Raw genomic sequence first — 16,547 nt, 5'->3', positions numbered from 1 at the left:
GTAATACTCTCAGCTTCTGGGTGCAAAACGGGGAAAGGAACCCACAGTTACTTTTATTGGTGTGTTTTTAAAGTGACTCGGGCACACGAGTTAGGAAAAAATTGAAATACAACAAAAGGCCATCCCCTGTAAAGGAAGATAGGCTTTAGGCTATACAATGGCTTGTGCCCCTGCCCACCCCAGCTTCACATCCACTTTCTACTTGTAGGGCCCCAACTGGCTCCTGTGCCTTCTGGCTTCTAGGTGGGTCGAGCCAATGGGAGCCCCCAGGAGGAGATCAGAGGAAAGAAGTGGGGAGTGTTTGGGGCATCCTTAGTGCGAGTTTGCCTCAGTTTGCCTCAGACTGGCTAGGTCTCTCAGCTACAGATCACCACTCCTCCCAAGGCCCCTTTCTCTACAAGATCTCTCTCCTTCAGACCCTCCCCTCATCCCCTAGAGATGGCCTCAGCTTCAAGGATTCTAGCCCGCGGTCCCTGCACTTTGTCCTTGCCCCCCACACCCATGCTCGTGGAAATGGCCACATGGTAAGTACACCTGCTTCCTTGACTTTGCCATCCTGACCTGCTGGGCCCAGACCTCACCTTGACTCTGCCATCCTGTCCTGCTGGGCCCAGACCTCTCTCAGTCCATCTCTCTCCTCTCTCTCTTGCCTGAAAGTCAGCCTGTGATATACTTTGTTTTCCTCTCTTTGGTTTTTTCAAACTTCACGTATGTTGAAGATCCTGCTGGATGTTTTCTCTTTGCTCAGGTTCTACCCTACCCATTCTCTACTCCTCACCACCACGTTCAGTGCTTCCGGAGGCTGACCTGTATGGACTCGTCAACGGGCTCCTTCGCCCTGTGGCATCTAGTTGGACCTTGCTGTTGGGGGGCCAATTACAGATCGGAGGTATCTGCAACAGAGAAGCAGGCAAGAGGAGAGTGAGCCTTGGGGTTCATCCTTCTGCCCCCTCCCTGCCAAGCTGCTGTCATTGACTGTTTCCCTCTTCAGAAGGCCATAAATCCTCCAAAAGGACAGCTCTCCTCTACGAAAAAAAAAATTATATAAATATCTTGAGGCTTTGAATAACATCACTCTTCAGAGAGCGATACTTTTGATTGATTGCTAGCAGTTAGGAGAGGGAAGACCACCCTTAATCGAGTCAGAGATTGAGCGGATTTCAAGGTGATTTTTTAGTCTTGGCAAAGGAGGGTTCTTGTCCTGTTTACTCTTATTCTTATAGTATTAGACCATCAGGGGATTCTTTTTTTTTTTTTTTTTTAACTTAAATTCGATTAGCAAACATAGGGCACAGCATTAGTTTCAGATGTAGTGTTCAATAATGTATCAGTTGCTTATAACACCCAGTGCTCATTGCATCACGTGCCCTCCTGAATGTCCATCATCCGGTTACCCGTCCCCCAACCCACCTCCCCTCCAGCAACCCTCAGTTTGGTTCATATACTTAAATGTCTCTCATGGCTTTTCTTCCACTCTGATGACCTCCCATTCAGTTTACCCTCCCTTCTCCCATGATCCTCTTCACCGTTTCTTATAGTCCGCATATGAGTGAAACCACATAATTGTCTTTCTCCTATGATCTCCCTGATATGAGGAATTTGAGAAACAAGACAGAGGATCACAGGGGAAGGGAGGGGAAAATGAAACAAGATGAAACCAGAGAAAGAGACAAACCATAAGAGACTCTTAATCTCAGGAAACAAACTGGGGGTTGCTGGGGGTGGGAAGGTATCGGGTGGCTGAGTGATAGACGTTGGGGAGGGTATGTGCTATGGTGAGTGCTGTGAATCACAGCCCTGTATCCCTGTACCCCTGAAACAAATAATATATGTTAATAAACTTATATAAAAATAATTATCTTTCTCTGATGGACTTATTTCACTCAGTATAATACCCTCCAGTTCCATCTGTGTCAATATAAATTATAAGTATTTATCCTTTATCCTTTTTGATGGCTGAGTACTATTCATATATATAGAGTACTATTCATATATATAGAAGATTACATATAATCTTCTTTGTCCATTCATCTGTCAATGGACTTCTAGGCTCTTTGCCTAGTTTGGCTATTGTGGACGTTGCTGCAATAAACATTGGAATGCAGATGCCCCTTCGGATCACTACATTTGTATCTTTGGAACAAATAGCCCGTAGTGTAATTGCTGGGTCGTAGGGCTCTATTTTTTACTTCAGAGGAGCCTCCATACTGTTTTCCATAGTGGCTGCACCAGCTTGCATTCCCACCAACAGTGTAGGAGGTTTCCTCTCTCTCCACATCCTCACCAACATTTATTGTTTTCTGTTTTGTTAATTTTAGCCATTCAGACTGGAGTGAGGTGGTATGTCATTGTGGTTCTGATTTTTATTTCCGTGATGCCAAGTGATATGGAGCATTTTTTCATGTGTCTGTTGGCCATTTGTATGTCTTCTTTGGAGAAATGTCTGTCCATGTCTTCTGCCCATTTCTTGACTGGATTATTTGGTTTTTTGGTATTGAGTTTGATAAATTCTTTTTTTTTTAAGATTTTATTTATTTATTTGACAGACAGAGATCACAGTAGGCAGAGAGGCAGGCAGAGAGAGGGGGAGGGAAGCAGGCCCCCTGCTGAGCAGAGAGCCCGATGCGGGACTCGATCCCAGGACCCTGAGATCATGACCTGAGCCGAAGGCAGCGGCTTAACCCACTGAGCCACCCAGGCGCCCAAGTTTGATAAATTCTTAATAGATCTTGGACACTAGCCCTTTCTCCATCAGTGGATTCTAAGGAGAAGGAAGAAAGGAGGGAAGGAGGGAGAGAGGGAAGTTTTCCAAGACAAAAAGCTGATTATGTTAGCCAGAGTTTATTTTGTACCTATTATGTGTTACATTTCTTACCTAGCATATTCATTAACATATGTTTTGTATCCAGTATATGTAGATCACAGAAAAATATAGGCAAAGAGATACATAATTATGTCGTTTAACCTGCTAATGGCCCTGTAAGTTCAGTGATTCGGTTTTTATTCTTTATTATAAGGAAACTGAAGCTTATATAAGTTAAGAAACTTGCCCAGGGTCACCCAGCTAACATACAGGATTAAAAATCAGGATTTAAACTCAGTTCCATTTGGCGTAAATGAATGTTTACATCTTATGTAAAACAGCAGCTTACAAACAGGATGTGTGGCAGGGGTTCCTTCCCCCATCCCTGTGTGTTAGAATCACCTGGGAATTTTCTTTTTATTTAATTGAAAATTCAGTGATGCCTAATATTATATTTTAAGTCACTACCTCTACAGAGCCGTGCAGAGCCTCCTTCTATGATCCTAAGCCCTCAGAGCCGTCCTGCTATCCCCAGGCCTGGGAAAGTCACATTTTGAGAAGAGGGAAGTGAAACCGAAGGAAGATGCGTGGTGTGCTTGTTTTGTGGGGCTGCTGGAACAGATTATCACAAAATGAGTGGATTAAAACAACAGAAATGGATTCTGTCGAAGTTTTGGAGCTGAAGTCCAGAATCAAGGCAGTGGCAAGGAACATGGTTCCTCCGAAGGCGCTAGCTTCTGGCTGTTGCTGGTAACCAAGAGTGTTCCTTGGAATCAGAGGCATCCCCGAAGTCTCTACCTTCGTTGTCACATGGCGTTTGCCTTGTGTGTCTTCTGTCTCTACGTTCAAATTTCTTTCCTAAGGACACCAGCCATGGGATTAGGGCCCGTCCTAAACCAGCAGGACCTCACCGTACCTTGATTTTATCTGCAAAGACTCTTATTCCAAATAAGATCACGTTTACAGGCACTGAGGTTTAGAACCTGAACACAACTTTTGAGGGGGACACAATTCTATCCATTTAGGAAGGAAGCACGTACTGAACAGCAAATTGAGGGCGACTTGAAAATCCATGGGAATACCTGGCAGGGGAGTGTTTTCCTACCCAGGATGGGGGTTGGAGAAGTCTTCTGTGGATAAAACAAGGCTGCCCCCACCCCCCCCCCCCGGGCGCCAAGGCTAGCAAGGAAGTTTTCCAGATGGCTTGGAAATCCCAGTTGTCTCTGCAGGGCTTGAGGATATGACCCCCGCATGTGCGCGTGCGCGCGCGCGCGCACACACACACACACACACACACACACACACCCCTCTTCAAAGGGAAGAGCGTCCAGTCTGTGCGACAGAGTGCTGAAGGCAATTGCTGAGTCACTCATCAAATCTGGGTTAGTCTCAGGCAATCTCCACCGCTAACAACGTGCTCAATCCCACTATCTTTGATTTTGACCTTTGTAAAATGGGACTAACAATTCCATAATTCCAACCTGTCCCCCAGCTCAGGATGCTGTGAGATGAAGCATGGCCAAGTGGGGAGCAGTATTCATGGTGGAAGCTTGGGCCACATCCTAGAATCCAGTGCGGGGGAATTCACTAAGAATATTCCTGAAGCCACTACTTCCCCCACGACTGCGCCTGGTACACCAAAGCAAAGAAAAAAAGAGGAGGGAGACGATCCTAAACATTGCATTTTCTTCTCCTCATTTACAAAGATCCATCCTTCTTGGGGTGGAGCTTGGAGGGTAAGGCAGAAATGGGGTCCGGGATCACAAACCTCCCAAGGGTCCATGCAGCAAGTAGGAACTCTTCTTTAATCTCACGAAGTACAGGTGTCGTCGGAGGGGGGTGCGAATACACATTAGCCAGTGATATTTCCTCCTGGCATCAGTTCATTGATAGACTGCCAGCTACCAGGTGTCAAGGGACCCCCAAGTTTTCCTTTTGCCCTGGGCCCCATAATTTGTAAATCCGGTGCTGGCATTTCCGTAGAAACGCCCAGAAGGAGTTCTCTGGGTGCTAGCTGCAACACAGAAAAGTATATTAAAGATATTCAGAAAACGATGACTTTTCCAATAGGTTTTTAATGCCAAACATATGTACTCCTCGCCAAAATTCGAGTGTTTAGCAGATCCTGAGATTTCACTTCAACTACCCCAGCTGGCGTCCGACACTCCACAATTTTTCTTCTCCTTGATACATCTATTTTTAATCCCTTCAGATGCCTTTCTTTTTGGCAAATTGGGAGGAGAGAGTGCCTGTCGTTCCGCGTCTTTCAATTCGTATTTTGCATAAATCAACCGGGACTTAAGAATTAAACAATCACTTCATATCTTAGTTGTCAAATATTTCACTGTTGGGAGATGCATTTGCATATCTGAAAACATGTTGGCCTCTCGGTACGTCAGGGATGTGGGGAATATATAAAGAAACTCACTGGGACACGGATGAGAACAGCAAGACAGTGATTTGGGACCAGGTGGTCAAAGAAGGTGGCAAGTCCACGGCCCCGTGTAGGTGAGGGGGAGGGCCCGACCTCCCTGGTTATTCCAGTCAACATTGACCTACGTTCCTCAGACGCAGACCCAGACCAAGAGTTTGGATAGAAGGGGTTTCCTTGGGATGGGGGCATCCAAGCAGACCTCAATGGGGGTGAGGAAGCGAAACACGGAAAAAGAAGAAGCCAGTGCTGGGTCATCTGTGAACAGGCAGTTGCTACCAGCCCGTCAGTCCTGAAGGAGACCTCCGGGGGAATACAGAGCACACCCCAGAGATGTCCCACCCGAGAGGCCAGCAGGTAAGGCATTAACCACAAACTCCTGCCCGTCATTATTTCCATCTACCCCTGTGCATGTTAACTTCTCGCACATCCAGGCTGCTCAGCTCAAAAGAAAACACAGGCTTATGGCCTTACGGTTCCCAAACTAGGCGCCAAGGCACCCCAGGGTGCCACAGAAAATTTGCAAGAGAGGATAGGGACATTTTAAATATTTGAGGGAAACAAAGCAATATCTATCCAACACTGTGTGAGCTATTAAGGGGAGGTAACTCAGTGGTATGGGTTGATTTGTGACCCCCCCACCTCAAATTCATATGTTGACGTTTTAACCCCCAGTACCACAGAATGTGACCTTATTTGGTTGAATACCTCCAGTGCTGGGGAGCTCATTCTCTCCCTATGGAACATACCCCTTCCTAAACAGAAAAGGGAAATAGCATGCCTCAAGCCTTTACTGGGTACGAGGCTCTATAAATTATTTCACTTGGTGCTCCCACCTGTATAATAAGGAGGGCATAACCATCACTGTTTACATATGTGGTGAAACTGAGACTTGGAGAGGTAAAATCCCTTGGCCAGGATCTCTTTACCAACAAATGGCAGAGCCAAAATTTGAACACAGGTCTTTTCAATTCCAGAGCCTTTCCTACTTGCAAATGTTACATGGCTCTTACAGGTCAGTAGAACAACAAAAGAAAAGAGGAGCTGACATTTACTGAGCACTTCCTTTTCACTAGGCCTGGTTCTTCACATGGATTATCCTTTTGGTTTTCTTCATAGTCCTAGAAGATTACCGCTGAGGCTGCTCAGCAACCAAGTACGTCTGGCCCCAGAACTTATGCCTTTTATTTATGTATTTATAACGATTTTATCTATTTATTTTAGATAGAGCAAGCGAGCCAGGGGCGGGGCAGAATTAGAGAGAATCTGGAGCAGTCTCTGCCCTGAGCACAGAACCCGATGAGAGGCTCAATCCTATGACCCAGAGATCGTGGGTCTCGTGACCCAGATGACTGAGCCATCGAGGTGCCTGGAGCTTATGCCTTTTAAAGGGTAATCTGCTATGCATTTCCTCATATTGAGCCTAAACCCTTTTCCTGTTCTCTGGATGCATACAGAGCTATGAGTCCTTCTTCACCAAGCCTACCTCTCAAAGCTGTATGAAGACAGCCCTTTGTCTTTCTGTTCAGAGCTAAACATTTTTCCGTCCCATCTCGCTTCTCATCCCAGCTCATCCCCAGCCCCATCTACAGAACACGGCTTGGTTTATCTGCATCTTTCTGAAAGTGCTTTCTGGTCGCTTAATGCTGCCCACAAAGGAAGCGAGAGGACTTCCTGTGGAAGGAAAGGTCAGACTCAGTCTTCAGACGATGGTGAAAAAATGATGACTTCCAAGCATCAGCGTCTGGAGCTGTGTGGCAGGGCATTTTGTACTCGATGGAGGGTCACCTTCCAGCGGATGCCTTCTAAGGAGAAACTGAGGTCATTGCGCAGCCATGATGATATCATAACCATCGGCAGCTCAAGGTTTGTAGATAAAACATGAATCAGATTGATTTCGTGTGAAATAATGCCAAGGATAAAAGGATGCAAATCAGAACATGTGCCATAAATCTTCTGCAGGCTGAGAACCCACCCCATAGGGTTATTGGAAGACTTAAATAAATTAATGTATGGAAAGTGCTTAGTAGAGCACCTGTTACAGAACAAGCGATCAATAAATATTAGTATTAATATCAGCTGTGAAAAGAACACTGCCTGTAAAAATGAGTAATTCTTTCTGGGGATGGAATGTGAGGAAATAATAGTTGCCAATAGGCAACTAATAGTTGCCAAAAGGATTCCTTGTGTGCTCAGCCTTTTACATAAATTATCTGTTTTAATCCTTGACAACCTGTAGAAAAGTTATTTCCCCATTTTAAAGATATGGAAGCCAGGGCTCAGAAGAGTTAGGCATCTTATCCTGGGTCATGCAGCTAAATGGTTAAGAACTTGGGTTTTAGGGGGGCCTGGGTGGCTCAGTCTTTAAGCGTCTCCCTTCAGCTCAGGTCATGATATCATGGTCTTGGGATCAAGCCCTGCATCAGGATCCCTGCTTCCTGGGAAGCCTACTTCTCCCTCTCCCACTCCCCCTGTTTGTGTTCCCTCTCTCTCAAATAAATCAATAAAATCTTAAAAAGAAAAAAACTTGTGTTTTAGCCTCAAACAGGTCTGGAGGTTTTTTTTTGTTTTTTTTTTGTTTTTTTTTTTTTTAGATTTATTTATTTTGGAAAGAAAGAGTGAGCACAGGGGGAAGGGCAGAGGCAGAGGGAGAGAATCTCAAGCAGTCTCCCCATTGAAAGGTGAGCACAGAATGTGTAGGGCTCCACATGGGGCTTGATCCCACCACCCCAAGATCACGACCTGAGCCAAAATCAAGAGTCTAATGCTCAACTGAATGATCTACCTGAGTATCCCAAATGGTTCTGGTTTTGAATCCCAACCAAGGAGATTTCTGAGTGACTGGAAGCATGTCATTCAATTTCTCCGTGCCTCAGTTTCCTAGTCTGTTAAACAGGTTAATAAAATACTTTCCTTAAAGATGTGCTGTGGAGAGTGAATCAATATATGTAAAATGCTCAGAGCAATGTCTAACACATTCTAAATACTCACTAGAAATATACATGTATGGGGGGGCTTTGAAGTATGCATAGGAGTTTGTCAGGCGGAAAGAGGAGAGAACTGCGCATCTCAAGTTAAAGTAATTGTGGGGCTAAAGGCAAACATTTAGCTACCCAAGCTAAGGCACAAGAAATCACTAGTGGGTTAGTGGCAGGACAGAGTACAGTTTGGAAGGAAGGAGTTGCTTGTAGTTTGGCAGACAGAAGAGGTCAAGGTCCTCAGGTCTAAGAGGAGAAACCTGAGTTTGGAGAATGTGGCTCCCTGGTTAGTGGCCAGCTCCCAGCCTCCAACCCAGCAGCTCAGAGGAGTTCGCGACTCCGCCCCCACCAATCCCAGCCAATGAGCAAGCCCTGAGCCGCGTCTCGTTGCCAGGCAACTGAGTTGGCCCCTTCCTGGCAGTTAGCCGGCTTTCTCTAACTAGCAGTGGAAACCTGAGCCTCACGCCTGGGCCACCTTAGGGTAGGGGTCTGGTGGCCCTTCTGTGGGCCCCCTTCAGATTTTGTCAGTGGAGTGTTTTTTTGTGTTTTTTTTCGTTTGTATTTTATTTTTGTCTGTAGGAAAGATATCTCCTTACAAAGAAAGGAAAGCTCCTGAAAGTCTGTAACTTTCTAAAAACTTAAGTAATTCCGGACTTGCCTGATTCCATCCCCTCTGGACTTCCTTATCCTGTTTGTGGGAAACCCAGATGACTTGCTTTCCTTACTCCTGGGTCAGAAGCCTATTTGGAATCTGTGTAATTGGCTTTACGAATCAGGAAGAAATTGCTGGAGCCTCTCATACCAGTGGCTGCTGAGGTAGAAGACTCTGGAAAAAGAAAAAACAAAACTTTTGAGGGGCCCAGGCTATGCCTGAAGGATTTCCAAGATGACCAAGATACCAGCCACCAAGAAGATGCAGAGTGCCCCCAACACAGGGGCCCTCTGGCCCTTTTATGCCTCAGAACATCTAACACAGGTAGGTCTTCCCGCTCTGCCGAAACCAATCATGTTTTCAAGACCAAGTGAAATAGGAATTAGCCTTCAGGCCAACAAGGGACAGAGGAAGAGAGGAGTCATGGTGTAATTAAATTGTCGAGACACATCCCTGTTGCTATCAATGGTTGGTTTCTCGTAAAGAATGAAAATGCCAGGCAGAACACTGAGCCGGGCCATCCTATTAGCCAGTAATTCCAAAATGATAGAATAAATCAGCAGTGACACGGTAGAACATCAGAAAAAAATTAAGATGAATTGTAGGTTTGCCATTGCAGAAATTATTTTCAGAGATCCACTGGGCTCGAGGTACGGGCACACCCTCTCCCTTACGGAAAGACTGCAGAGTCAAACTTTCAGTTGTGAAGCCTGAATTTTCTACTCACCAACTACTGAGATAAGACCGGTTGCTTAGCGTCCCTGAGCCTTTATTTCCTTGTGTCTACAAAGTGAGACCAGGAACTAGGCAGAAACAGTGTTAGGACTAAGGAAGCTATGGAAGTTGGTTAGCAGGATGCTAACACTTGATAATGTATATATGTGACATAAAATACTTTTGTTGATCAAACACACACACAACAGAAAAATCATTAATAGGTACTCAAAGACCACAGTCAAGTGTTTCTGTTTTCAAATGATCATTCCTGGACAGTTCTGTCTTGGTTAAGTGTGTCTTTGTTATTGTATCCACACACGGTATGTTCCCGCTGACTGGCCAAGGTAGGGGAAAGTGGGAAGGAGGGTCCCAGGCAACCCCAGTCCACTGTGGTGTATCTTATGGCTCAGAGTCCTGCCCCATAAAGGAGGGCCTGGGGAGAAGTCAGGGCACAAAGGAGAGCTTAAAAATCACCCTTGGTTCCCCAGTAGTCCAAGGTGTTTCTGAGCGCCTCCCTTCTAAGAATTAACACATCTGTACCCGCCCCTCATTTTTCAGCTCTCTTAGTGAGCTCACTCTGCAAGACGCAGTCTTCCTGTTACTCCTTTCATCTCAAAACGATACACAGAAGTGAGTTCCATCTGGAGCCGTCCCCTCTGGGACTGAACTTCCTTAGCAGTGGGGGAAGAGGAGGAGGAGTGAGGTGGGCTTTTTGGAAGCAGGTGGAGTGTGAGAGCATGGGCTGTGGACCCAAACAGCCCGGATCTGAACCCTGGATCTGCCCCTTAGCAGCCCTGTGACCTTGGGCCATCTCCAGAATGTCTCTGCTTCTGTGTTACCACCTGTCAAACGGGGAAATCACATTGTGCCTTCGCTTGATACATAGCAAACACTCCCTAGAATGCAGTTACATTGTTGTTTCATTCATTCAGCAAACATTTATGGAACCCCTATTATGTGCTAAACACTTGCTCTTGTAACAAATGGGGCTTGATTTTTAAAATTTCATGATCTATAGTGTGTATGTTTGGGAGGTGAAGGATAAGAAATAGATAATGATAATGCAGAGTGAAAAGCATCATTGGGTATTGTGAGAACTCAGAGAACACTAACTCGTGTGTGTGTGTGTGTGTGTGTGTGTGTGTGTGTGTGTGTGAGAGAGAGAGAGAGAGAGAGAGAGAGAGAGATTTGAAGAACTAATGTACCCAAGTAAATGCAATAGAGTTTTCCATCCTGGGATAGAGAGATGGAGAAAAGTAGAGGAAAGTGCAGAGGTTGTGGAATGGCCATGTATTTCTTGGGAAAAGGGTTGGTGGAACTCAGGGAGGTCAAGAAAAGGGAAGGAGGTTTCCAGGGAACTGCTGAATAAACTAAGACTTCAGACAGAAAAGGTTCATTGAAATCCCGCTGCCCTTGCCCCACTTTCTAGGAAATCATAACGACCCTAGGGAGTCACTGGCTCACATCTGAATTATCATGCTTTTAGAAATTGCAACTTTTTAGAGCTACTGTAAAGCACTGGTTCACCTAAATGAGGCTGACTAGCAAGAGACGAGCCACAAGGAAATGTGTACAAATTAGGATCCACTTCTGGTGTCAAACCAAGTCAAACCAGTAATAACTACAGAGATGTTAACGCTGATGGTAAAAGCTGGCATAGCCTGAGTATTTACCACCTGCTGGATTCTGAGCTAGATCTTCCAGAACCATCTGCAACACTTCAAGGTGAGCTGTTAACCTCCTCACAAGATAGACGGCAACATGAAGGCCCAGAGAGAACAGATCCCTTATCCAAGGACACTGGCCAGCAGGGAACGGACTTGAACTTGGATCTGTCTGTCTCCAGGGTTCCAGTGCTCCCTGCGTCCGCATGCGAATCAAGCAGTGAGAGAGAGGTTAGCCTGCACCACAGGGGGATAGAAAAAGAGGGTCACCGGCCAGTCACTGGCTTCAGATCACCTTCAGGTTTATTGGGGAAGGGAGGCACAGGGAGGGGGCACATAGAGCCCCCCCCCCCACTTGGCCAGGCAGCCAAGTGAGTGTCCGCTGCGGAGTGATTGAGGAAGGAGTTAGTTTCTCAGAGGAGAAGGGTGAGGCCACATTGGGCTGCATGGGAATCCCACCAACTATGGGTCCACCATGCTCTAGTGCAATGACATGTGGGGGGAATCCCTCCCCAAGGGGTCCTGAAGCCCTCTGAAGCTAGGCATTGTCCTTCCTCCAGGAAGGAAGGTGCTACGTCCTAATGTTATAATGGCACCGTGCCTTGCACAGTCTTCCTGTAGTTTTGAAAACCACAAATATGATATGCAAATCCTCTGCTGGAATGTCTTTTGTCCAGCAAACCTTATAGTTCCCCTCACCCCCACATTGGGCTCCCTAATCTTTGGGGGAGTTCCTTTTCCCTTTATTTCCCAAGGAAGCAAAGAGAAGACTAATGGGATTAGCCATGGGGAAGGGAGGCCGGCCTGGAGAGCATAGCGTGTGTGCAGATTACCAGGGATACATTCTCTTCCTTTAAAGGGGCTAAAAAAAGAGAGGCACTTGGCAACCCCCCCCCCCCATATTCTAGAATGGAAATGCAGAAATGGCATTTGGCAAAAATTCTGAAGCTGTGGTATCCTTTAGACAAGCTCTGTCTCTTGGTGCCTTAAATTTCTACCACGCTGTCATTCAACACCCAGAGAGAAAAGTAGGATCCCTAATTTGGGCAGATCTTGACTCTGCCAGCATTCCTACTCGGCGCTCTGTTCATATCCTAGCTTAGCGATCTAAAGAGAAGGTCCTTCAGCAAACAACGTGAGTTCCAAGCCCAGCTTTGCCACTTGTGGCCTTGAGCAAATAAATGAGGCCCCTGAGCCTCAGTTTGCACATCTGTGAAATGGGCGCATCGCATTTTTTTTATCCAACTTAAGACACCTTCCATTTCAAGATGCGTCATCATCTTTTCGTGCCACTAAGAAGGAAAACTCTGCTGATTAAACTATAACCTACTTTCAATTATGAGATGTGCCCCAGTTTGAGAGATGCTAAATGCGGAAAGAAAATGTGTATCTTAGAATAGATGAAACAGCTAAAAGTGCTCCCCTGTCGCAGGGTGTCTGGGGATTAGATGAGCTGATATGGGTAAAGCTCTCAGAACAGAGCCTGGCACAGAGTAAATACTATGAACTATGAGCCATTATGGCTTTGTTGAATCCTCTGGCGGCTCTGTGACAGAGGTGTTCTTATTAACCCCCTTTAGCACCTGTGTAGACTGAGGCTGAAAGAGGTCCAGGATCTAGTTCTCTGCCAAGAGGGGAGAAGGGGGCAAATTAAGCAGAATCCCAGGTATAGAGGAGATTGGCCTGAGCATCTCTGCCCCCTCCCCCACTCTCCAGCTCCACCCCTGTCCCGTTCATTCCCCCCCACCCCACCCCTTGATGAGAACAGAACTGCCCAGATAAGATCTCAGGGGTCCAGCCCAGTGTACCGCCAGTTGGGCTGCCTGGAATCAGAAAAGGAGAATGAAGATATTTCAGAAAGAGATCCTCCAACAAGAGAAACCTGGACTCTCAGCATAAGACGTTCCTAGCCGCACAAACTTGATATGATTTTCCTCCTTGTCCAGACAGGAGAAATTGTGGCCTGCAGAGGTTAAGTGGCAAGTCACCACCCATCTTTGTTGGAACTGGTCTCAGCTCTGGGTGATTTCTCTGGCCTCTAATCACAGAGGCCACGCCCCCTGCCCTGAATCACTGATTATGCCAGGGGTGGGAGGAATAAAAGCTCCCCAGACCACTCAAGATTCAATTCTGAAAAATGTGGCCAGCTGCACCTTCATTTTTTATACGACTCATGACTTAGGCGAGGGAAATAGCAACCAGTCTTTTTCTTTCTCCAAGGGATTCTTCTGGCTCCGTTGTTAACTGCCCGAGACAATTGCAGAATTCAAGATGCTTTGTTTTGTTGTTTTCTTTCTGCCCTGATGCTTCGGACTGGTAATGCCTGCTTTGGTGAATCTTGCTGTGTCTAATTGCAGGTCCATGTGGCAGTGAGCTCCCCTCCATGATAAATTGCTGGGAAGGTGCATGTTCATTACCTCCTGACACGGGAAGAGCGATAGGCACTTTCTTTATGCTGGACAAAATGAAGCAAGCTCTTTGTCTTGGCTCCAAAGAGGCAGCTGCTCTGCATGGCAGGGTGGGGGAGGTAGAAGAAACACATCAAAGAACCTAATGGATGTGATATAAAGTTAGTGACTAGGGAGGAGCCCTGCCTTTGAGGTCCTGGAAAGGGGGGTTCAAATCCCCTCTTTGACAGTCTCTACTAGGTCGCTCTGTGAAGTGGGTCCAATTATAATCGGGTCTACTGCATCGATGTTTGGAAAGATTCAATAAAACGACACATGTGAGATACTGAGCATAATATCGGGACACAGTTAACACTCCCTAACACACACACCCCCGCAGCCCACTGGCCAGTAAGTGATGGCAGTAGTTATTTCCAGTGCTCCTTGTTCTCGGACCAGACAGGAGTGTCTCTGTCACCACTTGGGAGATGTGTCAGCCCAGACATGAAGTCTGGAGGAGGCTGTGTGTTAACTGCAAAGTCACACAGTGCGGCCCATCATTAGTGAGGCTAAGTCCCAGCTTAAGGGGGGAAGGGAAGAAAGGGGTCGAGGGTTATTTTTTAGAACTGGCCTGAGAGTAGATGTGCATGAAGGGTGGGGTGCTGTTAACTGGAGGAGAAGGGTCATTCTGGTGGCAGAAATGTTTGACTCAGTTAAAAATCCGAGTTGTAGAAAGGGGAGGGTGCCCCTATCATAATTTGAGTTTCTTGGATTTAATTCTCAGCCCATGCTTGAATCCCATGAAGACCCAGAAGGAAATGAAAAAAAGGGGAAAACTCTGTGTATCAATTGGGATCATTTTGAAAAGCAGTGACATAAACAAATATGAATTTATTTTCCTCATATAAGAAATCTGGAGGTGAATGCCTGCTAGCATTGGTTCAGAAGCTTGCTAATTTAGAAACAGGCAGGTCTTTTCCCCTCATGGTCATAGAATCGCTGCCCCAGCTCCAGGCATCACATTCCTACCCCAGCACAAAGAGGAGAAGGATAGTGTGAGCTATGTTTGTCCCTTTCATGAGGCAAACAAAGGCCTTCCAGGAACTTTCCTATTTCCTCTTGTGTTTCATTTGCCAGAATAGCGTTGCCTGCCTTTTCCTACTGCAAGAATGCAGTGTGTCTAGCGTGAGTGTGGAAAGCAAGGGCAAAGGAGAAACGAAAGTATGAGAAATAGGTATGTTGGATGGAGTAATCAGCAGTGACTGTGAATCCCAAATGATTTTCTTAAATCTCAGATATTGGGTGTCCCAAGCAACCCAGTGACTGTGGGGTTCTGGGGCCAGGGGAAGATAGAAGCCCTCAGTGGAATCATTCAGTCCTTCAGGGAATATTTGTATATGACAACCATGGTGCTAGGTGTTGGGGATAGAGAAGTGAAAAAAGACAATCACATGGGACACCCTTCTGGAAACTCTGAAAAAATATGTAGAGGGATAAAAGGAAGAGAGAGAGCGGCACACATTTGTGGGGGAGGGAAGCTTAAAGAAACTCGGGTTATATACAAGGCTTTGCACAACTATGGAATGAGCCCTGCCCTCGACACCCCTTCAGCAATCTCATAGCCTCCAAATACTCAGCCATGAGCTGTGAAATTCAGAAGCTGCAGTATCCATGCGGGGTTCGGTGGCAAGTAAGCACTTACAGAAAATCTGACAGAAGCCAATTAAACCTTTATTGGACTGAATAAACCAACATATTTTTCTCGGAGATCTTTCTGACAGCTAAATTCAAAATCATGATGGTCGGTAATGGGATACCTTCTATCACGAGATGGTGGCGTTTTTCCTTTCTAAATTCCTGTGTTCAAACTCTCCTGAGAAAATGTCTTGCAGGGCTCAATTTTGATCGAATGCCTTTCTGCCTAAATTGGAATTTATGCAATCAGTAGTTTCATTTAATAACTCGAAAATTAGCCATGTCTGGCGACCAGCTTGCAAGCCTGGAAATGCCTCGGGGTTTCTGGGTTTCACAAACGGAGAAGATTGTACTGCTGGGATGGGTTCAGTGTTGACAGGGCTTCAAAGAGTCCATGGTGGGCTGTGGCTCAGTGGTAGAAAAGACAGGGACTAATGCTCCAGAAACCTGTGTTCAGATCTTGCCGGATGTCCCCTTGAGGGCAAGATCATCTCCAGTAGAGAACCATGACAGTGAGGGACTACTAGTGTCCTCAACACCTTGCCCCAAGTTGAATGCTTCTCTGATGGGGAGATATTTCCCATTGCAATAAATGATGCCATTGTGTACCCAACTGTTCAGGCAGAAACCCAAACTTTCTCTTTGACCCCTCCTTCCCCAACAGCCCTAAGTCCAGCCAGCTGCCTCAGGGCAGGTGTTCTGCAGGACTCTGGCTCCTTCCCCAAGGTCACTGTCTGGTCCAGCCCACCACTGTCTGTAGCCCGGCCTATTCCACCGGCCCCTGACTGCCCTCATTACCTTCAATTTGACCTTCTTCCAACCCATTCTCTTTCAGTGCAAGTAGGATATGGTCATTCCTCTGAATAGAACAATCAAATGGCCCTCCATTGCCCTCAAAATGAAGATTAATGTCTTTAACGAGGTTTAAAAGGCTCTGCAGGACCGGGTCCCTGCCAACTCTGCCTGCCTGTCTCTCATTACTTGCCTCCGACTAGGAAGCCAAGGTAGTTTCTGAATATGTCATGCTCTCTGTCTTCTTCCTCCTCCCGAAACATCCCCTGCCCTTGTTCCTCTGGGTTTCCATGGCAAGATGTTTCCAGAGCTCTGGACAGTGGTGGGAGAGGTATGGCCAGCTTCCAATCCCAGCTCTCCCACTACCTGGTCAGATCATTTAACCTCCTTTGCCTTCTTCATGTTTATCTGCAGGAGCAGGAAATTGA

General features: G+C 46.3%; 1 protein-coding gene across 3 annotated transcripts in view; it reads left to right on the top strand.

The window, feature by feature from the left end:
- Positions 1 to 8,625: 8,625 nt before the first annotated feature.
- Positions 8,626 to 16,547, top strand: part of CCDC60 (coiled-coil domain containing 60) — a 167,650-nt gene continuing 159,728 nt past the window's right edge. For all 3 annotated transcript variants that reach the window (XR_004278087.1, XM_032310644.1, XM_032310642.1), the window contains exon 1: positions 8,626 to 9,188. Coding sequence is in view for 2 of the 3 variants with exons in the window: in XM_032310644.1 (XP_032166535.1) it covers positions 9,099 to 9,188 (90 nt within the window). In the remaining variant the exon portion in view is untranslated. The remainder of the gene's footprint in view (positions 9,189 to 16,547) is intronic.

This window comes from Mustela erminea, chromosome 13 (genome assembly GCF_009829155.1).
Source record: "Mustela erminea isolate mMusErm1 chromosome 13, mMusErm1.Pri, whole genome shotgun sequence".
NCBI classification, from domain to species: Eukaryota; Metazoa; Chordata; class Mammalia; order Carnivora; family Mustelidae; genus Mustela; species Mustela erminea.
Note: the sequence above shows the minus strand (reverse complement) of the source record. Positions and strands in the feature narration are given on the sequence as shown.